Source organism: Polistes canadensis, unplaced genomic scaffold (genome assembly GCF_001313835.1).
Source record: "Polistes canadensis isolate GaletaPanama2010 unplaced genomic scaffold, ASM131383v1 scaffold_57, whole genome shotgun sequence".
Lineage (NCBI taxonomy): Eukaryota > Metazoa > Arthropoda > Insecta > Hymenoptera > Vespidae > Polistes > Polistes canadensis.
Window position 1 is genome coordinate 419,033 of NW_014569604.1, and position 25,334 is coordinate 444,366.

The 25,334-nt window shown below is 26.3% G+C and overlaps 6 protein-coding genes across 10 annotated transcripts; 3 read left to right on the forward strand and 3 right to left on the reverse strand.

The window, feature by feature from the left end:
- Positions 1-12: 12 nt before the first annotated feature.
- LOC106785851 (cytochrome c-type heme lyase) lies at positions 13-1,616 on the reverse strand. Its single transcript, XM_014746633.1, has 3 exons — positions 1,313-1,616; positions 850-1,205; positions 13-773 (listed from the first exon to the last, which is right to left on the reverse strand). Exons 1-3 carry the CDS (start codon positions 1,544-1,546, stop codon positions 533-535), a joined length of 831 nt encoding a protein of 276 aa, XP_014602119.1. The 5' UTR covers positions 1,547-1,616; the 3' UTR covers positions 13-532.
- A 1,043-nt stretch (positions 1,617-2,659) lies between these two features.
- On the forward strand, positions 2,660-4,453 carry LOC106785782. The gene is given in 7 exon segments (XM_014746505.1): positions 2,660-2,683; positions 2,787-2,905; positions 3,208-3,322; positions 3,402-3,656; positions 3,658-3,944; positions 4,066-4,231; positions 4,295-4,453. Coding segments are annotated over 7 exon segments (1,125 nt in total).
- Positions 4,454-4,679: 226 nt separating this feature from the next.
- Positions 4,680-8,801, reverse strand: LOC106785783. Its single transcript, XM_014746506.1, has 8 exons — positions 7,519-8,801; positions 6,877-7,438; positions 6,345-6,753; positions 6,088-6,252; positions 5,720-5,987; positions 5,447-5,599; positions 5,205-5,347; positions 4,680-5,091 (listed from the first exon to the last, which is right to left on the reverse strand). The coding sequence occupies exons 1-8, from the start codon at positions 8,512-8,514 to the stop codon at positions 4,869-4,871; spliced, it is 2,919 nt and encodes a 972-aa protein (XP_014601992.1). The 5' UTR covers positions 8,515-8,801; the 3' UTR covers positions 4,680-4,868.
- A 95-nt stretch (positions 8,802-8,896) lies between these two features.
- On the reverse strand, positions 8,897-9,544 carry LOC106785784. The gene is made up of 2 exons (XM_014746507.1): positions 9,271-9,544; positions 8,897-9,206 (listed from the first exon to the last, which is right to left on the reverse strand). Exons 1-2 carry the CDS (start codon positions 9,486-9,488, stop codon positions 8,897-8,899), a joined length of 528 nt encoding a protein of 175 aa, XP_014601993.1. The 5' UTR covers positions 9,489-9,544.
- A 290-nt stretch (positions 9,545-9,834) lies between these two features.
- On the forward strand, positions 9,835-11,530 carry LOC106785791 (PCI domain-containing protein 2). 2 transcript variants are annotated; one of them, XM_014746518.1, is made up of 5 exons: positions 9,835-9,990; positions 10,075-10,116; positions 10,191-10,295; positions 10,389-10,870; positions 10,948-11,530. In XM_014746518.1, the coding sequence occupies exons 4-5, from the start codon at positions 10,426-10,428 to the stop codon at positions 11,460-11,462; spliced, it is 960 nt and encodes a 319-aa protein (XP_014602004.1). In that variant the 5' UTR covers positions 9,835-9,990; positions 10,075-10,116; positions 10,191-10,295; positions 10,389-10,425; the 3' UTR covers positions 11,463-11,530. The 2 variants fall into 2 exon arrangements, with proteins under 2 accessions (XP_014602004.1, XP_014602003.1); XM_014746517.1 differs by having other exon boundaries at positions 9,970-9,990; positions 10,191-10,312.
- Positions 11,531-12,299: 769 nt separating this feature from the next.
- Positions 12,300-24,890, forward strand: LOC106785830 (epidermal growth factor receptor substrate 15-like 1). Of its 4 annotated transcripts, XM_014746591.1 has the most exons (16): positions 12,300-12,435; positions 12,502-12,662; positions 13,188-13,232; positions 13,351-13,584; positions 13,654-13,926; positions 14,394-14,609; positions 14,693-14,853; positions 14,964-15,123; positions 17,557-17,802; positions 18,175-18,237; positions 18,995-19,338; positions 19,460-19,649; positions 19,765-19,887; positions 20,153-20,479; positions 21,307-21,561; positions 21,648-21,750. In XM_014746591.1, the coding sequence occupies exons 2-16, from the start codon at positions 12,636-12,638 to the stop codon at positions 21,666-21,668; spliced, it is 2,685 nt and encodes an 894-aa protein (XP_014602077.1). In that variant the 5' UTR covers positions 12,300-12,435; positions 12,502-12,635; the 3' UTR covers positions 21,669-21,750. The 4 variants fall into 4 exon arrangements, with proteins under 4 accessions (XP_014602077.1, XP_014602075.1, XP_014602078.1 ...); XM_014746589.1 differs by having other exon boundaries at positions 21,307-24,890; XM_014746592.1 differs by lacking the exon at positions 21,648-21,750 and having other exon boundaries at positions 12,302-12,435; positions 21,271-21,399.
- Positions 24,891-25,334: the final 444 nt, after the last annotated feature.

A 25,334-nucleotide genomic window follows, 5' to 3' on the forward strand; every position in this document is an offset into this window, starting at 1 on the left:
AAAATCTTTAAGATTGAACATTTAATTTTGCATATACGTTTCTAACTTTTAATATTGTTTTACATTTGATAGTTTGATAGACGTTTCTTCATTTCTTCTATATTGTTAGTATAGTATATGTGCGCACATGCATTTTATAGGTGCTACTTGCTGGTAAGTTAATGTCTAATTGATGGCAGTATATATCTGATAACTTTTTAAACATAATTAAAAGGATCTGTAAATTATATCTCATATTCATTAATTTTTTATGGTATCAATAAATAAATATAAAATTAAAAATATTACTATTTCCACTATATTATCATAATATGAACGCAATACATATTCATCACGCATTGTCTTAAGTGTTATCTAAAAGCGTAGCCTTTGTTTAGGAATTTTCATACAATCAACAAAACAAAAGTAAACTTTCTATGGTATAGCTGATTTTTTGTTTAACAATTGTTGAAGTTGGAAAATGCATTACAATCTTCTTTTAACTTCTGTAATGTAATTCATTTAAAACCTCTATCTAATTTTCAATGTCATTTTAATGGATTTGAATTGGAGATGAGTGTTCTTGTGCCTCATTACTAAATCTCCATCTCCACCAAGTAACTTTCATACGGTCCCAAATATTTTCCCAAGAGTCCATGGCTGGTCTTACATCAAGAAGAGCAAATTTATATTTTTCATCCACTGCTCCACCATCATAATAGTCAATGACATAACGTACATCTTTACCACATCTATCAACGATCCAATCATGACGATCAAATGGCAATTCATATCTGCAAAAGTATGTCTGTGTTAAGTAAAATTATAATTTCTAAGATTTCTATTAATTCAAATAAGTGATATTCATACCCTAGCCAATATCGAATGCGTGCACGTGGTGAATACTGTTTAGCTTTTCCACCAAAACTACGTAACTTGGGACAATTGCATTCTCGCGCATGAAGCGCTTCCCATTTAAGAACTTCTTGCCATGCTTGCTCATTATTAGTGTTATGAATTTTAATAATATCGTCCATATCTTTAGGTTTTATGTCATCATTTTTCCAACGCCATCCTTTTCTTAACATAGCATTCCAAAACATTTGTTGTGATGGATAAATCCAAAATTCACCATCACCAGTTGCTTTTGGTATAGATGACACTTCTCTGTCAGTTGGCAAAGGAAATGGTTGATCTGGTGCTGGGTTTTGATTTTCAGCTGGCATCTGTAATATTAATTTCTTTTATTAATAATAATACAGGAAAATTTTAACTAATTTCTTTTAACTATTACTTAGATTAAATTTTATTATATACCAGACGTTAAACGTACCATGTTAAGAGGATTTATTTCATTCTCACTCATATGATCTATTGGGCATTCCGACTTAGATGTTTTAAGTGGCTGCTGATCTGCTTTTATATGCATGGGACATTCTAGTGGAGGTACATTTTGAAGTTTTTCTGATTCTTTTATTATAGATTTAGTCAGTTCATTGTTACTATGCTGTATTGGCATAATTACATCAGCTGCTGATACAGATGCAGTAGTCAATGTATTGCCCATTATTTCAATTATATTTGTATCTTTATATATATATATATATAATATACATATAAATCTATATACGTATACAGCTATAATTAGTAAAAAATATAAGTAACATTAGAATTAAGAAATAAAAGTAATATTTATATATACTATATATGATTTTAATAATATAAAATATTTTCATGGAGATTAATATGAAAAAATGTATTTAGTTTTTATAGTAATTTCAATTTTCATAAATTAATTATGCAATTCTAACCTTAAACGATATTATATCCGTTTTAGTTTAAAAATTTACAGTAAAATCATATTTTAAATCAACATATTACATATCAAATATCTTATAATTCTATATATTTTGAAATTTATAAATTACACTCGTAATTTCGTATTTACCTTTAAAATTAAATTTTATTATTAACTTCGTGTTCAGATAAATTGAAATATCTCAAGCGCTGCATTCGTTATGATGAATAATGATGATCGATAGATGAATGAAAATTAATCGTACATATAATTGACAAAAACATTTGACATTTTCAAATTTTATATTTAAAAGTGTATTAATGGTTGAACACATTCATGTCAAATCTAACGAATAGCTATTATCAAACCGAGTTATATGTAGTATGTGGTTACATAATCACAGATGTTACCAATATTTTAGAAAGTTTTTATTTATATCCTTTTAATTTACTGAATAATATTAGTGTTTTAATTGGTATGAATGACATTGTTATAATTTTTGTTATTATATTTCAAATAAACATTATAATATGCGCACAAAAAATAAAACGTTTACATAAATTAATATACGAGTCAAAGAGTAAGTAAATGACCCGCGTAATTTAAATCGATATTCTTTTTGTAACTCGTTTTGTTTAACTAATTTCATATTTATTATATGCTATATAAAAACGTTATTATAACTCTTTATATATTTTTTTATTTTTCCTCTAATTCTATTTGTAAAATTAATATTTAATTTACGTCTTGTCAAGGATGTTGCATATTTAACGATTTATAAAGTACAAGTAACACTTCAGAGTTTTTATATAATTTAAAATATTACATGATTTTTGAACGCAATAACAATTAATATGATTTATAATTAAGCCAAAATTTTCAATGGTTGTACAAATTAACAACATGGTAATATTATTGTAATTATTTCTTACTTATATGTATCATTTACAATTAACATATACTTGCAGTGACATGTTTTCTTAGATCAACAATTTTTATAATTTTTCAGTCTAAAATAAAGCAAAACTTAATAAACGACGAACAATATTTTACATGTTTTTGCAAAAAATATACAAATAACACAAGAAATTTGGTATTAAAAGGAAGAGATTTGATTACTAAAATAGGGTGAATGTATTTTTAAAAAGAATACTCGTTAATATTTCTTAAAGAGATAATGTTTGATCATTTATGAATTTTATATATTTTGAATGCTAGTAAACAACTAGAAGATTCGGATATAAAGATTTTGTTGATATTTCTCAAACAAAATCAAGACATTGTATCTCTTAACTTAGCGTACAATCAAATCACCTGTGTCGGCTTTAAAATGTTGATTACTTATTTTCTTGTAAGATAGAATAAAATTGGAGTATAATAATTTTTAATATTATAAGAATATTATTTTAGGTATATAAAAATATATACAAGTTGAATATTCAAAATAATAATATAATGGAAGCAGGAATTAATTATATGTGTGAAATGGGAGAAAATTTACACATAAAGAGTCTTCAATTAAACGGGAATAAGTTTGGTGTTGAAGTGATTTTTTCTGTCGTTTCTATTTCTTTATAATTGTATTAAATGAATCTTAAATATAAGATAAATATAATTGTTACAGTCTTCCAAACAAATAGCATTACTGTTATTGAAAAATCCATATTTAGAATATTTGGACGTAGCAGAAGTTGATCAAACTATTTCAAGTTTGATATATTTTACAACAGTTATGAGATTAGACCAGCCTATACATAATGAAACTTTAAACATTTTGGATATCAGTCGTCCAAATCCAGGACGTATGTATTATTTTAATGCAGAACAATTCGCAATTTTAATTGGACATATGTTAAGAGTAACTTTGTATATTTTATAACATTTATTTCTTTATACATCTTTCGCACTTTACTATGGTTATATTTTTTTGTATACAGAATAATACTTGTTTGTTTGCATTGCATTTACAAAAATGTAGTTTTTATTGCCATGACATTGAATGTATGATGCTAGATGCACAATATAATCATACATTACGTTTTCTTGATCTTGGTTGTAACAATATAGGAGATCATGGAATGCATCATCTTGCTAATTGGCTTACAAAAACTTCTGCGTTGCATGGACTTATTTTAAGTGGAAACATTATAACTGATCATGGTGCAAGGTAATAGGATGATTTGCTAAAGTCTACAAGATTAAGTTTAAAAATTTTAATCTTATTATTTATTATTAATATTTATTATTGTATAAAATATTATTTATACCACATTATTTCTTCATTTAAGGATAATAAGTCATGCTATGCCATTTTCTAAGCTAAAATTGTTAGATATTTCATTTAATAAAATTACTGATGACGGTATGGTAAATATTCTTGACACTTTAAACAAGATTTCTCTCATAAGAAGCTTGCGAATATTTGGAAATTTTCTTGGTCATATGACTGCTAAGGTATATAACATAATCTTTCTCCTTATTTGATTATTTTATTATATATTTATTTTGAATTCGCAGACTCTAAAGAGAATATTAATATCAAAAGTTTTATATCAGATAAATCTTGATGTCAAGCCTTATAGAGTAAAAGATAAATGGTATTGTACTCGATATCCAATAGACTGTTCTAAAGAACATTTTTATGAAATAATAGAATCCTTTAAACCCTGTATGTAGTAAATTCAATGAAACAATTAAAATAAAAAAAAGATTATAGAATAAAAAAATTTATAATTAATTTTTTTTATTATAAAATATGTATTGGATACATTTATATACACTTCTGTTAATAAAATCTTTACTTTTTTACAATGGACGTTATTGGTATATTTTACATTAATGTAGCTAATGCTATTTTAAATATTCTTGCACACTTTTTATCATTTTATTGTTGTTATTATTTTCTTTTTATGGATTTGAAGAACTTTTCTACATAGCTTATTTTTCCAAAGAAGCTACAAGATCTTATTGTTTCTCTGGAGTCAACGGCATATGTGTTTCAATTATCTAAGTATTAACCGTACCTATTGTTACTTAACTATTACGATCATACGATAACTAAGCTTTTTAATAAGGCGAAACCATCGATTTTTTATCGTTCTATTAATAAATTTGATATTTTTTCACAATTTTTTACAAGATCAAAAGCACTTGAATAGGATAATATTATTTGTTTTAGATCATTAAGTTGAATTATAGCATTTTTATGCTTTTTTAGCTTTTTCTTTTTATATCTTACCATTGTTATCATTTTATCTAGGGTGTAATGTAACCATAAAACATTTGTGTATGGCTCAAATTCTTGCCAATTATTTCTGGAAATAATAACACTATCATTATTTTATCATCATTATCATCATTATTATTATTATTATTATTATTATTATTTTTATATTATTACATAAGCTGTTAATTTATATATACTTACAGTACTTTATCTTTCATAAGACGATAAATCTCAAATTGATATTCACCTTGAGCGGCAAATAATGCAGGATCTAATGCTAAATCATTGAATATGCAACATCCTTGATATGACATTCTTGAAAGAGTAAAATCTATAATGCAAACCTTTAGGAAAATAAAAATACAATTTTTTTGTATTCAATGTAAATAAGTATAGAAATTATTATAAATATATAATAAATTTATTCTAAAAACAAAACATACTTTTATACCATTACTTGGAACTAAAATTTCTTTATTATCGAGTTTATAGTATATGTATTGTTCATCCGTTCGAGAAATTAGCACATTCCCCCAATGCAAGTCTCTATGTTCAAATTTAAGTGATCTTTCAGCAACCGCTAATGTTAATGTAGCCTATAAAAAAAAGGTAACAATATTTAATTATTAATAAAGATTAAAGTATTACTAGCTATTATATATATTCCATATAAAGTATCAGACTTTTCTTTATTTGTTTAAAGTTATTAATAATACCTGTATAAACAATGTATGTGCTTCTGCAGCTGTTTCAAATACGAAAGATTCAAGATCCTGACCACCATGACCAAGTTCAAGAGAAATATAAAGTTGCTTTTCATCAAATATTGATGGGCAATCATTATCAGATTCTTTTTCTTGATCATAATTCTTCCACAAGTCTATCATTTCTTCAGGATACTTTCCTTCAATGCATTTAATATTTTTCACTTCGACAAATCCATTTGTATTGTGATTTTTATTGAATCTTAAATTATGTAATTCTCTGAAAATTATGAAATTAATATTAAATTGTCAGCATAAACTTAAAATAAAGTTTACTAATATAATGGTATAAAAATAATTAGTAAAGATTTGAGCCATACTTTGCAATAACGATTTCTGAGAGTATTTCATTAAATTTCTTTTGTGGTTCACCATTAACTAATTGATCACCTTCTATAGGTATAATCTTTAAAACAGATTTTTGTCCGCCCTTTTCATAAAGAAATACTTCTCCGTACACACCTTCTCCTATTTTTTGACAATATTTCAAATACCTATTACCAAAAATAAAAAATATTTTATTCATTAGTAAAAAATATTAATATAAGAATAATAATATAATTTGAAATTTACTCACGATGTTGAAAAAATTTTTCTAAATGGTAGATAATTTTTTTGAGAACATTTGTGTAAAATAACATCTTTTGCTGTTGTTGATAAACGAATTTCTGCAAAATTACTTTCCATATCATTATATTGAGCACTGTATTCAGTATCACGATTAATTTCTGGTAATGTAAATCTATTTGAGATATTAGTTTCAATTCCATATACTTCAAGAAATGAAGTATCGCTAGCATTTTTGATAATTCTACTATCACGCACGACACGAATAGAAGTTCTTCTAATAATTCTTTTTGAATTGTCAGACTGATTTGTATCACATACATCAGTGGCTAATTTTTTAGAAAATTTGATTTCTGTTTCAACAGATAATTGAGATTTATCCAAATGTTCATCTATTTCTGTATAGCTTGAATAAAAGTCTGTAAATAAATACATTACATTAATTGTAATATGAAGCTAACAATATCTTATTTATATGACTTTTCTTTAAAGTAATATTTTCTCGAAAAAGTATGTATACTTATATTTTAAACTAAAGTTACCTTTTTCCTGCATATCTAATATGTCCTTAACACTATCTCTCCATTTTTTACCTTTTTCAATAGATATTCTATTTAAATTTAATCCATTTTGAAAGTTACATAAAATGGATAAAGAACGTGCCCAAGATTTTCCTGGTTTTAAAAATATAGACTTTTCTGAAAAAGCAGGTATTTCTTTGTTGATTAATGAATTTCGTTCATCACAACAAGTAGCAATATTTACAGAAGTATTAGCTGAGTTCTTTATAGTATTTTCACTTAAAATGTCTTCATTTAATTTCTCATTAAATTGTGATTTTTCGCTTAATACTTTTTTCATTTCACATTGTGAGTATCGATTAATATTACTTTTATTTTCATAAATATTACTTAGGTTGTATTTTCTTTTTCTTTCGTGTCGTTGTCTTCTTTCAGTAATTTGTACGGAATCTTTCAATTGAGTGAATACATGATTTTCATCTTTTGATTTGTTAGAACATATTTCTTCAATATCTTCATCTTCGTTTTTAATATATTCCTTAATGGATGTTTCTTTTGTAATTATTATAGGTGGTTCTTCTTCCTAAAATTAAAATATAAAAACTATGTAATATAAACTATCTAATATTCATCATTAAAAATTAAATAACTTTCTCTTTCTACCTTTAATACTTCTGATTTCATTATTTTTTCGATATTATCCTTATCTAAAGTAATAGGTTTATACTCTAGTTCAGTATTGGCATTACTTTCACATACATTCGTATTTATAAATGATTTTTTTGTTATAGCACTCATTCTGTTTTCATTTTCCGAAGTATGTAATTTACTTTCATAATCATCAAATAAAGAAAGTGACCTACTATGTGTTTCTATGGAAAAATTTATATGATTCAGTAATGGTTTATTTTCCTGGTCTGTTTTATTATTCTTTTGTCTTAATGCAATATCAATGCTATCATCTATAAATGTTGTAGCATATGCTTCTCTATTATTGATAAAATTTGAACATTGTTTAGAATCTCCTAAATGTAATATTTCTTTTTTTTGTTCATCACTAATTGAGAAATTATCATTCGATGTTGATTTCCATGTGTTTTTATCTTTCATATATGAAATCTTATCCTTTGTATCTGTTTTAACATTGATGAAAACATTTGTATTTGTCTGATCTAATACATGCAAATTGTTTGGCTGTAATGGATCAAGCGATGCAGGAATATGAGAAATAGAAACTGTTTTATCTTCGTCGCTATGACTAATATTTTTTGTTAAAGACTCAATTTTAATTGGTGAATAACAAAGAGAATATGCAGTTTCTCTTTTATGTATATTAATAGGCGTGCTACTTATTGGGTTTATTTCAGAATTAAAATAATTATTTAATTTGTTTAAATTTTTACAGTGATTTTTTAAGTCATTCATAGGTGATTTATATTCGCTATCTAAAGAAGTATTGCTGGATATTTTTTTTAAATTTACATAACATTTCTTTATTTTGTAATTATGTTTATTAACCATAAACTTATATTTTTCTATATCATCTTTGTGCAGTACTATGGAACAAGGTTTAATTTTAAACTTGCTCTTCATTGAATCAGGAATATCATGCGATACTGATGACTTTAAAGAAAGGTTTTCATTATTTTCATGGCTCATCTTTTGCTTTTTTTTAAAAGACTTTAAATGATATGTTTTCTTTCTATCATTAATTTTTGTATTACTAGTAATCTCTCTTAAAGGACTAAGTGGTTTATTGCATAAATCAATATCATTTCTTTGACTACTGTTGTAAGAGACAACACTATTGTTAATAATATTCTCATTATTAGTCTGGTTATTAACGTCAGTATTAAGAATATCCGACTTACATAGTTGAGGATTAGAGTTTTTAAATACAAAATACGAATTTCCTGTATTGTTGGATTCGTTTTGTTTTTTATTCTTTGTTTTTTGAATATTTTTTACTTTTTTACTTTTGTAAGTCTAAAAAGAAATAAGAGTAAACATTCAACAATTTTGTAAATGATCATCAATCATATTAATCAATATAATTGTTTAAAAGTACCTTAGTCTGATTTTTTTTCTTAACTTTTTTTATACTTCTGATATGCTGTGATATATTTAAAGTTCCTGTTATGGATGCTTTTTTATTTTTAGATTGGACTTTTTTTTGATACGTGTGCATTTTTAAAGATCTTTTACGTTTCACATTTGGACTAATGTCAATATTAGGATTACCAAATGAAATATGAAATAAAGATTGACGATTTTCCTCGTCGCTATTCATATCAGAACTACTACCACTCCACGAGTCATTGGTAATACAATCAGGTGGTATTGCTGGTACTCTATATTAAGAAACAATGTATGTAAAATTCTATATAAAAAACAAATAATGATTTAAGAACTTACACTGCATTTTTAGCAATTCTATCAAATGTTGTTTCAAAAGGATCATTATACAATGAGTCTTCACTTTTTATATTTTCCTTAAAATGATCAATTTCATGTTGTTCTTCAATAATATTGTCAGCTTTTGATGTTAAATCCGATTTAACAAAGGCATTAATTTTTATTAATGAATTTGCAAGATTTTTCTTTTGATATGTACGTATAGGTTTTCGTATCATTATGAATTATATTTAAAAAATATCGTATTAACTATTATTTTACTATCGTATAAAAATATAAATACAAGTCACAAATTATATACATATGCAACATAACTCATGATACTTTTCTTTGTTTTAAACGAATTCAAATTTTTAAATGTATTTATATCATAGATTATATTAAAGCAAGATTTATTCAACATCTACTTAAATAATTGAGATTATATTAAGATATTTTCGGAAATACATATGCTACAATCAGAGGGCGCATCAGTACAACTGACCAATCACATTTCTGTAAAATTACCAATAGAAATGCTTAACAAAAAACATATCGACGTTGTGTACACGCTTAACAAATCAAGGTAGTATTCAGTGACAAATGACAGGTGCTATGTCGTGCGTTTAATAATTTCAATATGCATTGTGATCTATTATATCTTTTTAAATATTGATTATAAAAATAGATATATAAATAACTGTATTATAAATAATAACGATGGATTCATATATTATGCACGTATGTATAGGTTTTAATACGCAAATATTAAAAAATATTAAACATAAAAATCATAACATTAAGGTTATATTTATATTATTTTAGTTACGCCGAATGTGGCTAAATCAGGATGGAGATGTATTAGCAGTGAGTAATTTCTCATTCGTTTTGAAAAAAATATGATAGTATATCTCATAATTAATAATAATAATTTTTTAAAGGATCTACTTTCTCTTAGACATAATCATATTTTAATACCTAATATCGGATCAGAAGCAGCTATGACAAAGGCAATGGAAAATTTATCTGCTCCTTTCGATGATCTAGTACTTTATCATTTAAAGTATTAACAGTTTTTTTCTATTATGATTACATAAAAATAAAATAAAATAACAAATAATTAACATTTTTATTGGCAGGACTATAGCAGCAATAAATAAAGATGACCCTTTTACAATGTATACTCACCAAAGTTTGGCAGTTCAATCTCTAACTAAAATTCTTCAAATGCAGAAGGAAGAGAATTGGATGCTAAGAGTTATGAATGTAATGTGTTTAGAGTTAAGATTATTAGCAGTTCGTACGGAAAGTTCAACAACAAATAGAAATATGAAACCTGGTGAGGTTCTTGAAAAATGTGCCGAATGTTTAATGGGTTGTTTTAGAGTATGTGCTGCTGATAATCGCAGTTCAGAATATGATACAAAAAGATGGGGGATGTTGGCATTAGTTAACCAGCTTCTAAAAGTTTACTTCAGAATTAATAAATTACATTTATGTAGACCTCTTATAAGAGCAATAGAATCATCTCCATATAAAGATCATTTTGCATTAGCCCAACAAATTACGTATAAATTTTTTGTTGGTCGTAAAGCTATGTTTGATAGCGATTACAAAACTGGTAAGAATTTTGTTTTATTATAATTACTATTGTATCAATTTATTTTGTTTTATTTTAAGTTCTTTATTTTATTTTAGCTGATGCGTATTTGACATATGCATTTGAACACTGCCATAAGCATTCTCTAAAAAATAAAACATTAATTTTAACTTACCTTGTACCAGTTAAAATGTTGCTTGGATATATGCCAAAAAAATCTCTATTAGAAAAATACAACCTCATGGAATTTTGGGAACTAGTGGAATCCGTAAAGAAAGGAGATTTACGTAGTTTAGAAAGAGTAATGACGAAGCACGAAACATTTTTTATTGGTGCTGGAATATACTTGATTGTTGAAAAATTAAAATTAATTGCTTATAGAAATCTATTTAAAAAAGTTTATCTTGTATTAAACACGCATCAGATACCAGTGCAAAGTTTACTTTCAGCATTAGAAATGCATGGCATTGAAGATGTTGACATGGATGAAACAGAATGTATTGTTTCAAACCTAATATACGAAGGAAAAATAAAAGGATATATATCTCATCAACATAAAAAATTAGTTATATCGAAACAAAATCCATTTCCTATATTGTCTACGATACTGTAAAGATTGTTAATATTATTGTGTTATTGATATATACTAGCACAATAAAGATGTATGAAGTATATTTATATGAAAAATCTATATGAATGTTTTTAAATCCATTTTTATAGAAAAATAATTTTTAAATATTTAAAATAGTATCAAAAGATAATATTTAATTTTAATTTAACATTTAATTTTTAAGCTACACCTAATCAGGATAATTATTACGATAAGAATCAATATTATTTTTGAATAAATATTCATGTATCTAAAAATAACATTAGCTAATATCGATATACATTCATAGAAATTGATACATTGTTATGTAAAGGTGTTTTTATGTCTAGATCATTTCTAAAGTGCAAAGGGTTTGCAATTATCATTGAAGTTTGCTTCAAACAAAAAATCATTTCCCTTTAACCTCTTAATCACTGTACACCACTATAGTGTTCCACTATATTGGCTCATTTGTTCATTTTCTATTTAAAACGTTGTATATTATATATATATATACATCATGAAAACGTTTTTATACACGAAGAATAATAATAGAACGTAATTTAATTAAAATTCATTGCTTGTATAAAGTCACGTACATGTCTGTTTTAATTTTCCAAAATTATCGTATCGGTTTCATACGTTTTAAATTTGCATATTATTTGTGGAGTCGGTTAAATTCAAAAGATCAATTATGTAAATTATATGTAGTTCGCTGTTTTCAAATGTGTCCCACAATAATAGTTGTATTATTAACTATTAAAATATATTTATTCGTATTATATTATTAAAATATATTAAATATAAATATACATATAAAAAATATTAAAATTAACTCGATTATAACATTTATTTAAGTGTAAGTGTGAAAAAATATATCAATAGTGAAAAAAGGATGAAAGACCGATTTCGATACTAATGTCGTTAATGCGCAGTCAGCGACAGAGCTCAGAGCACAGAGATGCCGCTCCGCATTTAGTCTCATCGTAGTTAAGAGGTTAAAACGTAACGAACATTGTATAGTATTAATTTTTCTTCAACGCGTGATTTATTTTGTTTGTAGGAAAGGAAGTGTGATTACGAGTTTGTCGACATATCCGGCGATAAAAATTCGTTTACAAAATGCCAATTTAAGTGGTGAAAACGACATGCTATCGATTGAAAGCCTGATTGGTTAAGTAAGTGTTCGATGCAAGTATGGCCGCCCTGCCATCACCCACGCAGGTAAATCTTCATTTTTATATATCTATCGCGGTATAATATTACTTTTATTATCCCTATAATATAGAAAATAATTCTTTATAAAATATCTTATCTATTAACAAAATATATCATTTAATAATACGAGATATCCAGCAATACTTCTGATTGATTTCCTTGGCCTGTTTGACAGGACTGATGATACTTTAACGTTCGAGAATAAATTTACTAGATTTTCTCTCTCTTTCTTTTTTTCTCTATATGTATCAAACTTTCTTTTTGCCAAACTATTTTGACTATAAGAAAAGTACATATATAATTTAGAATACATAAGTTAAATTAATTCAATCTTTTTTAAGGAGATACAAATTTCGATCGATTGTTAAAACTTTCTTTTTCAAATTCTGAATGCATCCGGTAAATAATGTTTATTATGTTCGTAACTATTTACGAATAATTGTTTTTACTTGGCAAATGAATTGTTTTTTATATTTTTTTTCTGATAAAATTTATTACCATTAATCATTATAAAATATTTCATTTTTATAGGTGGCTGGAAGCCATACTGCCATATATGAAGCATATTATAATCAGGTATATTTAGAAAAGTTTAAATAATTAAAATTTTCAATATATATATATATATATATATATTCTATTTTTTTTAATTATTAATATAAAAATATTTATATCTAATAATATGTATGTAAAGGTTGATCCCAATGGATATGGACGAATTGGTTCGATGGAGGCAGCAAGATTTTTGAAAAAATCTCAACTGAGCGATGTTATTCTCAGTAAAATATGGGATATGGCAGATCCACAATCTCGTGGATCATTGGATAAGTCTGGTCTTTTCGTGGCCCTTAAACTTTGTGCATTAGTACAAGCTGGACATGAACTAAGCATGAACAATTTAAATTTAGAATTACCTCCTCCAAAGATGGTAAGAGTATTATTTAAAATTAAAGATATTTCATTTTATTTCTTTTTTATTTACTTATTTATATTGTAGGGTGATATCTCTATCGTACCACAAAAAAATGTTTCTAATACATTACCAATAATAACATCCATTAACAATGGAGACTGGTCCATCAAACCTAACGAAAGAGCGAAATATGATCAGTTGTTTGACAGTCTTCAACCTTCAAATGGCTATATACCTGGAAATAAAGTTAAAGGCGTTCTTATGGACAGTAAACTTCCTTTAGATACGCTTGGAAAAATATGGGATTTAGCAGACATGGATAAAGATGGTATGCTGGATAGACACGAATTTATAGTTGTGAGTATGCTTAATTTTACTACAAAATATTAACTTGTCAAGTATATATACATTTTTATATATACACGCATATAGCTTTTCGATATTAATATCTTAATATACAGAGTATCTTATAATTGGTGATACAAGCAAGCAGGGAGTGATTATTCTACAAGAAAAATTAAATCAAAAGTGTACGATAACATTTGTTTATATGAACATGGTTTTGTTTTCGAGATCAGTTACAGGACACCCTGTATAATTAAATATAATTGATATAAAAGAGAACAAATAATTTGTGTATCTAAGAATATATTATTTATTAGTGATAATTTCGTTCTATAACAATGAGAAATGTAATTATAAAAAAACAAGAGTATCTTTTTTTTTTAATTATAATTTTTTTTATAACCCTTATAGTTCTATTGAAGATTAATAATCATATCTCAAGAGGATCATCCTATGTAATTTTAGTTATTGTTACACAGGCTATGCATCTTGTGTATAAAGCATTAGAAAAGTATGCTATACCAAGTGTACTACCTCCTGAATTAATGCCACCTGGTAAAAGAAAGGACATTTCTATGCTGGTATCTAAATCACCTGTACCTATGACTGTACCAACGATGACACCACCACCAATTCCACCGTTACCTAACATATCAACAGGCAAAAATTTATCTGGTCAAATTGATACAATGAAGGTATTTACCATTTATTTCTGGTATAATAATTCTATAGAACTTTACATTTTTTGGAATATAATACGATGTATTTTCATCTGCAGCCTAGTGCAAAACCTTGGGTAGTTTCAGCCGAAGATCAAATAGCAGCTGATAAACTGTTTTTACAAGCAGATATGGATATGGATGGATTTGTCTCTGGCTTAGAAATTAAAGATGTCTTCCTTCAAAGTGGACTTCCACAACCTGTATTAGCTCATATATGGTATGTGAGATAAATTTATAAAACATATTAGCTAATTTTTTATTTCTTATAATCTTATATTTTTGTTTCTTTTAATAACATTTATAACACCATTCAAAATATAATTTCAGGGGTTTATGTGATACATGTCAAAGTGGAAAATTAAATAAAGAACAATTTGCTTTGGCAATGTGGTTGATAAAGCAAAAACTTAGAAATATTGATCCACCAACGACTCTAAAACCTGAAATGGTACCTCCGTCTTTGCGAAAAGGTGGAGATCTTATCATGGTAAGTGCTTCGAAACATCTTTCTTTACCGTTTAAATATAATTTCGTAATGTCATTTAGTGCTTAGTAAATCGTGTCTTGCCCTTTAACACTCTCCAAATTACAACAGTAAATACAGAAACAATAGCAATAGTACCAAACATCATATACTGATAATTAAATTCTAATTCTATTTCGCCAGTCACTATTAATTTTACTGTTCCTGCAAGTTGATTATTTTGCCAGCAACTAAAAAATAACATAAACATATAACTATAAACATTTTTAATGTTGTCGTCTATTATGAGAATAAATACCTATATATATTACTGTCTGCAAATTTTAATTTTTTAAAAACTATACGCATTCGTGAATCAATAAACATTTTTGAATTTGAACGATATTTTAAAAATGGTAATTCTTTAGTTCCAACTTTCCAAATTATTGGTGTTTCTGTATTTAGATTTCTAAAATATTACAAATATCTTATTCGAGTTCCATATTATTTAGAATACAAACTTAAATAATAAGATTAATAAAAGGAATATTATTTTACCCAGGACATTTGATTTCTATTTTCTTATTAATTGTTTCATAAAGAATTGTTCTTGTAACTTCTGGCACTAAAGAAGGTATTTTTTGAATCATAGAATATATATTACCACTATTATTTGCACTTTCAATTAATTTGCCAGCTTTATTATATACTTCAAATACTACATCATTTGAGCAATTTTTCTATAATGATATAATAACATTGTTTTATTAACTGTTTTACTGTTAAAGAATAATGTAATTATAAAAGACAATACCTTGCAATATTTAATCATCATTTCAATTTTTCTTTGTTTAATAATTATATGTTTTCGAATATGATCTGGTATATATCTAAATTTACATGGCAATTTATTTTGAAATAGATAAAGTAATGTTTCCATTCTATATTTAATATTTTCATTGAATTTGTTTTTATCTTAATGTTATATATTATTATTAAATTAATGAAATTTTATATTTATAAAATTAAAATTATATATACAGAGAGTATCTTGTAACTGGTGGTATAAGCGAGCATTTGATTCAGTTTCAGTTCGATAAATTTTACTATTTTACTTTCAGAGAGCACTTTTGTGCTTCCTAATATTTGTAGAAACATCATTAATATGATGATATCTCTTATATCAATTCTATTCTCATACTTATAGAACAAGTTTTTTAGTTTATAGGAATTCAAGTTCAGTCAAGTGCATAGATTGTACCATCAGTTATAGGTCACTCTGTATGTATATATACCTACCAGAGCCAGCATGATATAGAGGATTTTCTAATAGAGAAAGAGTACAATAACCATAACGAATTTTTATACCAACATTATCACATTTGGAACATGGAGACCAATTCATCCATGTAGTATACACTTTTAAGTTATATTCTGTTATTATTTCTGATGATGCAGCATGCTTTACTTTTGGTACTGCATCAGGATATACAATATTTATGCCTTCATAACCATTATCAACGTGTAAATAGTATAGTGACCCTATTGTATCTTTCATTCGACACCAATACTTGCCATCTTGTTTTAACTATATATATAAACAAATTAATATTAGATTATAAAGTAACATTTATCATATATAAATATCTAATTAATATCTGAACAGATAAATTAAAAGTTTTATAATAGGAAATTATATTACTTTATATTTTATTATTTTCAAAATATTTTACCTGAATGTTGTACATTTGTAAGTTTTTATTGTTTTGAGAAATTAATATGTTTTGAGTGGATTGAATCAATTCATTAGTAACATTATTATTACTGCTACTATTAAAATACCATTCTATGATATTAACTTCATATACTATTAACGGAGAGATACATATTTTACACTTCAAACTATAAATTATTTATAAGAAAATTTTTATTAAGATTCGAGCTTTTCAATATTTATTTTTTATTCATACATTACTGATGTTCCTTTCAATACTATAAGAGCAACGGGATGTAACATTTTTTGTGATTTAATTTGGGTATATTCTTTAATTAAACATACATAATATTTTAGCCATTGCTCTTTGTGTATTTCTCTAAGACTATTATTGCTTCTTGGATATTCTAAATTTGTATCTATGATTCTGGTTGTACCTAAATATTAAATAGGTATGTTTTTATAACATCTAAAGTATAAACATTTACATATAATATTGATCTCTTACTGTATTTATTATTGTATATTTCTCCTAATTTTGAAATTCTAAGATCAGAACTTAAATTTATTGTAGTTAATAACATACAAATCACAAATACGTTATACATTGTCATTATATTATATTATAATTTTATGATTTATCAACGTTATTTGTTATTTTATTGGCAATTGTTTTCGTACAATTCCATACAATAAAGCTAATAAGATCCATTACATTTATTTAGAATATTATTCTTCTGCAGGAAAATAATAATATCTCGGGATATTCTAATCCAGAATTAGATATGATAAGTAAGGATATAGCGGAGCTTACACGAGAAAGACATAGCATGGAACAAGATATAGCTCAAAAAGAAGCTGATATTAAGATTAAAAATGGGGAAATAAAAAGTCTTCAAAGTGAGTTGGACACATTAGCTGCTACCTTAAAACAATTAGAAAATCAGAAGGGTGAGGCACAGAAGAGATTAAATGACTTAAAAGCACAGGTAAGTGAACAAGAGAGACAATTTTTAGCTTGGCTGTAAAATGTTAAGCTTGGCTTCTTAAAAATTATGACCTTTATAGAAAACTAAATTATACTGATTTTTAAATTTCATTATACTTTATGATTATATATTATTACTGTACCATATGTTTAAGTTATATTATTTTTTTAATTATTAATAATCACACGTAATCGGTTATATTAGGAATAAACGATACGAAAGATAATCGACTCGTATTGTCACTCATTTCATATTAATGTGTATAGTGATTATAATTTATATTTTATTACTTTTCTTTCTTTTTTCTTTATTTTTTTTTCTTTTTTTATCTCATTATGATTTGTTTTTGTTATATTTTTGTTTGGCTTGTAGACAGCTGATGTAGATAGAGATTTGAATGAAGTGGAAAGCAAGATTTGCAAGGAACAGAAGAAGGTACATCAAAAATTTTCGTTTCTGATCAGGGACAGGTACTAATTCGATCAGTTTTAGACACGACAATGTTTAAAAGATAAACTTTGTTATCGTTTTTTGATAAATTATAAACATTAATTCTAATTATGTTACAGTACGAGTTATTCATTTGATTATTTTTTGATTTCATTTTTGATTTCTACTCTTCTAATCATTAATAAAAAAAAAAGTAAAAATATTTTATTCCTATTTTAATATTTTTGTTTTATGTATATAATACTCATAACATACACAAAATAACAAACAATATTTCAGATTTATACTAATGATTATAGGTCACAATTTTGTCAGAATTCATCTCTTGCTTCTTTCTCTCTTTTTAAAACTGTACAACTACAACGTGAATGAAATACATTAATGTTGGGGTTGCGTTTTTTGTTGCCTATTGTCTCTTAACTCACAATTAATAAAATATATAAACGTATATTATATTACTTTATAAATTCTTAAATAATACAGTAGGAATATTATAGAATAGATAAATAGAAACTAAGTTAATTTTTAGATTAAAGTCTACTACTAATATCTTGGATATTAGTAGATACTAAATTATTTTTAATTATATTAAAAATTAAATATTAAATAAATTAGTAAAGAATCAAAATTTCAACAATTATTCTATATTCCACGTCTATGTACATATAGTACAAAAGTGGATTGAAGTAAGAATTAAAAAATTTAAAAAAAGAAATTAATTTTCATTTATTCTGAACTTTAGGTTGACAAATTACGACAACAAGCTGAAGAACAAGAGTCAGTCTTACGTGCTCAGGAGGAAGAACTCAATTCCAAACGCCAAGAACTTGAGGGATTGAGACAAGAAGAACAACAGTTAGAGCAACAACAGCATAAAAGCAGGGACCAATTAAATGAGCTTACGAAAAACTTGCAAGATACACAATTACAAATTAGTCAAGCAAAAGCTAAAATTACACATTTGCAAGAACAGCAGCGGCAAATGAGTGATGCTATTGCACTTTATGATTCTGCGCTTGCTACAGCAGATGCCACTCTTGTACCTGATACTAGTCTACAATTTAATCCAGAGATCGAAGATATAGAGTATGTATAATATATATTACGCATATCTTATTTTATACTTTCTATCAAATTCTATATAAAAAAAAAGAAGAAATTGAAATTGTTTGAAATTAATATATCTCTAATTTTTAAATAATACAAGGTACGATGAAAAAGAAACTAAAAATGTGAATGAAGAAAATAAAGTAGATACATTTACAAATGCAAATGGACCTGGTGTCTTTGATGGATTTGATAGTCAAGATGCTTTTTCATCAAAGAAAGCTCAAGAAGCATTTTCTTCGTCTACTCCTGATCCATTTGGAAATACATTCCCATCACAATCAGCAACGGTAATTTTTCTAATTAAATTACATTAATTTATTTTCCTATATATTTATATAAAGTATTAAATTTTGGTGATAAATATTTCTTTATTATTTTTTAAAAACGCACTTTATTTTTTAGGGTGATTTTACTAATGATCCGTTTACTGCATTCGATAACACTAACACTATCAAGCAAGATCCATTTGATCCTTTCGGAGATAGTAAAAGAAATGACCAGAAAACTGGTGTAACTGCACCAGCGGTAAATTGAAATATTAATACAGTGGGATTTGACTATTATAATCAAACTTTGTCTCTATTGGTATCAATTGGGATAATTACATTTCAGAACAAACGATAAGAATTTTTATCTTTTATATGAGTGCATAACAAAAATTCCTATCAATGGATTATTTTTATAAAAAATTACTAATCTCGAAATGATCACAATAAGCGGATTCCACTGTACATTATTTTATAAAAAAGAAAAGTTCTAATTTTTATTAAACTTAATCTTTTTCATATAGGTAACAAAGGATCCATTCGGAGATGACCCATTTGCAAATCTTCATGCTCCACCTCGACCAGAAAGTCCTAGCCCTGCTCTTCCACCTAAAAAAGCTAAACAACCACCGCCAAGGCCTGCACCTCCACGACCGTCGCAAGGTCCTACAGGATCTTTGAGAGCAGCCCCAGTTCCAGCTCCTCCTACTCCATCTCCCACTCCTGATCCATTTGCAAATGCGAATTCAGATCCTTTTGCCGTGCAACAACCAGTTGGAGACAACAATAATATCAGTAATTTCACAGGATCATCTACAGGATTCGCAGATTTTGCAAACTTTGATTCAAAGGTATGTATTATAATAACTTATAATTATAATATACAAAATCTTTTTTATTGCATATCATAATTGTATTAATTTTGCAACGTCATAATTGTCATTTATTTGAAATTTTCCAATATTTCTTTAAGTATTTCCGTATATCTTTTTATCCATATCCAAAAACACGATCTATCTTTTATCTAAATCAATTGTTCCTAGTATGTCGTATAATGATTTTATTTTTATGAAAAGCTTGTTTTGTAGAATAAGGTTGTTATGAACATTGAAATAATTTTAATAATTATTATTTATTACATATACATTTTTTTATAAATCAACATTTGATTTTATTTATTGAATTATAAAATATAGCTGAACTTATTGTTTCAATGTTTTAAGCGATATATTCTTCATAAGAAATGTATCATTGTTAAAAAGAATTAATTATTTAATTTGTTTTACATTTAGGTAGAAGCTGCACAATTTTCAGTTTACCCACCGACTTGCCTTGTGAGGCATATTATCAACAAATTTATTTATTTACAATATGTTTTCTTACACGTAACATTTTCTTATAATTTGCTTATATAAAAAATTATGCTTTACATATGCTTTCACTTAAGATGTTTGGGTTATATTATGGAACCATGTTAATTTAATAAAAAGTTTGATATATACGTAAAATTAAAAATAATTTTAACTCAAACATTTTAAGATCATTGTTTCAAAAAATATTTCTATTTTTATAATAGTAGGATCTTGGACCAGCAGATAAAAAATAACTAGCGGTATTTGCGTTATTTCTTCTAACTTTCCAGTAAAACAAAACTGACCAGTGACAAAACCTGCTTTAGCCGGAATCATCGCTCAATCGAACAGCGCCACCCAGACCAGTGAGCCGACCACATGCTCCAGTGACACTAATAACGAAGCTGCCGGACTTTACGGAAGATCCCTTCAGAAATTACCGATACGAAGATCCATTTAATATAACAGACCCTTTCTCTGATGAGGCAGAAGATTCTAATGCAAACAAAAATACTACAACGAGCACAGTGGACCCATTTGGATTTGGATCTACATCGTTATCAAATACTACAAATTCCTTGGTAAAAGGGTTCGATGCTGATTTTGGTAAAGCGTTTTTTGATCGAAATAGGAATATAAAATCATCTAAAATTGATACTTTCTCTAGCAACACGACCAAAACAATTGATATCGATGAAGCATTTTCAAATAAATGTGACAAAAGTGGAAAGTGGCAGGCACAGGAAATAGCGCATAATTTAAATGTTAAACTAAATCTTAATGATAAAAAAACTAAAAATGACATTGATAACATTTGGAATGGTACTGCAACTCTTGCATTAACAGAAGACGAACAGCTTGCTTGGGCAGCTAAGCAAAGTCTAAAAACTGAAGAGGAAAGACGTAGGCTCAAGGAACAAGAAGAAGCTGAATTAGCTCTTGTTCTTGAATTAAGTAAACGAGACAAATCTGGAAAATAAGATTTCTTTTTATTTTTCATTGCGATAATTTATGCTATGATTTACCGATTAGTATGTCTTTAAATTCAATGACTTATTGACTTTTCATTAAAAATTAAGGATAAAAAAGTATATATATATCATTTCCAATTACCAACAATGTATTTGGATAAATTGAAGAATTTTTATTCGTAAAATTACGTATTGAAATATGTGTAACTAATATTTAATTTACAATTATTATTACTATTATTATTTTTATTATTATTAATATTATTATTATTATTATTATTATTGTTGTTGTTATTGTGGGATCACATATTTTCGTGAATATGACTTATACTGTAACCAACTTTAAAAAGAAGAAAATTCTCGTGATTTCTGTTGAAACCAAAGGCTTGTATAATAATGCTTTTTCACTGAATTTTTAAATCATGGTAAATATTTGAGAATGTTTCTCCTATTTCCTCCTATTCATTGTATTTTATCAGCTTATATATTAAATTAAAATCTTATGAAATTAATTGCAAGTCTGCAATGATAAATTCTAAAATAATATGAATAATATTGTCCTAATAAATCGTTAGCCAACATATATATACACGACTCAACAAGGCAATTAAATTTAATTATATAAAAAGAATAGAACGGCATATTATTGGATCGACAATAAGATGATGTATGAATATTGAAAGAATTCATATACGTATCAGTATATAAACTAATGCAGATTTTTAAGCCTGTTGAAAATTCTCTTTATGTACACTGTTATTATAAATGAATGAATAACGTCAAGATAATACTTCGAAATCTTTTTGATCACAGTCATTTACAATGTGTACTGTATACATTGTTTACCTTCTAAAACAATAATAACTTAAAAAATTCTTATATTATTGTAACCTTTCCTGTTATTAATGAAAATTACATATAAGGAAAAAGTTAATAAGCAATTCATTAGTAAAGAAACACGGCACTGATAAAGTTATACTGTATAACTGATACAGTTTTTGCTATTTTAAAAATTATACTAGTATTAGGTTGAACTGATGTTATAAATCTATGATCGTTTAAAACTTCTAACCATTTAAGGAGTTTTTGTAATTAGCTTTAAACACACTGTTAACGGAGTCAATATCTTGTAGTTTGCTCAAGATACATTTGATAAATAAATGCAATTATATTAGTTGCATGTAAACTCTTAGGACAACGATGATATGAGAATGTCATTTAATTCAATTTTTGGTCTCTAAATATATCCCAAAGAGAGAGAGAGAGAGAGAGAGGGAGAAAAAGAATAAGGTGTTCAAATTATATCTCTGCGTTTGATTTAAGATATTAACTATCTAAACATACAGGAACGTGTTTAGCCTGATCACATCATTAGTTGTTAATTTCACAGTGACGATGAATTATATCCAATGTATATATATATAATTGTTGTCTATATCATTTTATTATATTAATATAATTATCGAAGTTATGATTGTATGGATAAACTATTGTTGCTATAGGATGTTTCCTGCAAACTTTTATCAATATAAAGTAAACTAACAATACAGTAATTAAAAAAATACTTGTGATTTTTCAACAAGTCGAGGTAAATAATAATAATAATAATTTTAATTTGCGTATTATTAACGCAAATTTATTGCAAGTCTATTAAGATATATTTGCGCTCGTGTACATCCATTGAGTACTGAAACTATAATATCTATATTTTAAGTTCAAAACACCTTGTAATGCTCACTATGAAAACAAACAAATGATTATCAGTTTTATTTAGTAGTTTTAATGAAAATCGATATATTATAAACGAAGTTTAAAGAAGAACTGAAATTGACTGACAAATAATGAATATAAATTATTTATGTTGTAAAATGAAACAAAAGATAGATGTGTTATAGAATTAATTGTAGCAATCATAAATTTCTGAATGAAGCTTCTACATTACTTATATAAAACTACCAAGATGCGATGAAAAGTCTCTTTTTTACGCACACATGAGTTCATGTGCCGTACGCGGAGAAAAAAAAGATGAATGAATGAATGAGACGAATAAATGCGCAAGGAAGAAAGAGAGAATTCAGGAATGAAGAATAAAATCGTATTAGAAAATTCGATATTATTATAGATATATATATGTTATAAAAGTGCATAGTGTGTGAGAACCCAGTATTTATCTTAATGTATACTGCTTCGTGCCATGCGAGAAAGTATAAAATCCTATTGAGATCTTAACGCTCAGCAATATTGCTATTATTAGAAATTTGAATCATTAGTTTATCTTATGTTACTGCTTTCACACCGATATTATAATTTGAAACATTGATATATTTCATATAAATGCAACGCGTTATTAATATTTTATACAAAAATACAAAAAGTTTCATTGTCGGATAATTATTTATATGTGAATGTATGAAAAAGTCTATGATATATGGTAAACGTAGAGAGATTCAGTGAACAATAATAAATTGCTGCATAATCATACATATGAAATAAAAAAAAAAAAAAATTAAAAAAAAAAAAAAGGAAAGAAAAATACGAACGCTTGTAATATTAACGGTAAACTATTAACGATTCGAATAAAGAAGTGCACTAGAAAGAAAAGAAAGAAACGACGTGCGTTGCTTGCATAATAATATACAAGCATTTTGTTGAATATATCAATTAACAATATTTGCATTATATATAACTCCCCCAAAGCGTTTTCATAGTCAGTTAAAATGAACAAAAAAAATGTCCATCACGTATAAATCTCATAAATCTTCCAAAAGCCTGAACAAAAAAGAACCAAATAAACATGGAAATAATGTAATAACAAATCCCAATGAAAATTTATACTTTATAATTTTAATTGCATTATCCTATCTATCTCGATTCAAACTTGAATGACCTATTGCATATATTTGTAAAAAAAAAAAAAAAATTATTAATTATTACATATTGATAATTATGAATTTCTTTTTAAATCCTGTTCAAAGTAAATGTTTGATATGTTGTATAAATAATAATGTTAAATGTTGAATGTTATAAATATAATGTTCGTTGAAATTGGAAATTTGTAAATAGCTACAATATTTAGCGGGCCGCACCGGACGTGCGCGGACGAAAATTGGTAATGTCAGAGTATCCAGTAAAAGATGTGAAGAAAACTATAGTTGTTTATTGTGATAGCAAAATACAGAGTTGACTGAAGACAGGAGAAGATGCGTGGCTGTTCCCTTTGAGCACGAGTGAAAAAGGCATATAAAAGAGAGAAAGAAAAATTGTCCATTGTAAAATGGACAAATCTTCCTGCAAAGCGTAAAATCTTCAACAACTTTCAGTTTTCGTTTCTCTCAGCTGTGTCAAAGTGGCGCTCGTGTTGAATTATTGAGATATAATATTCG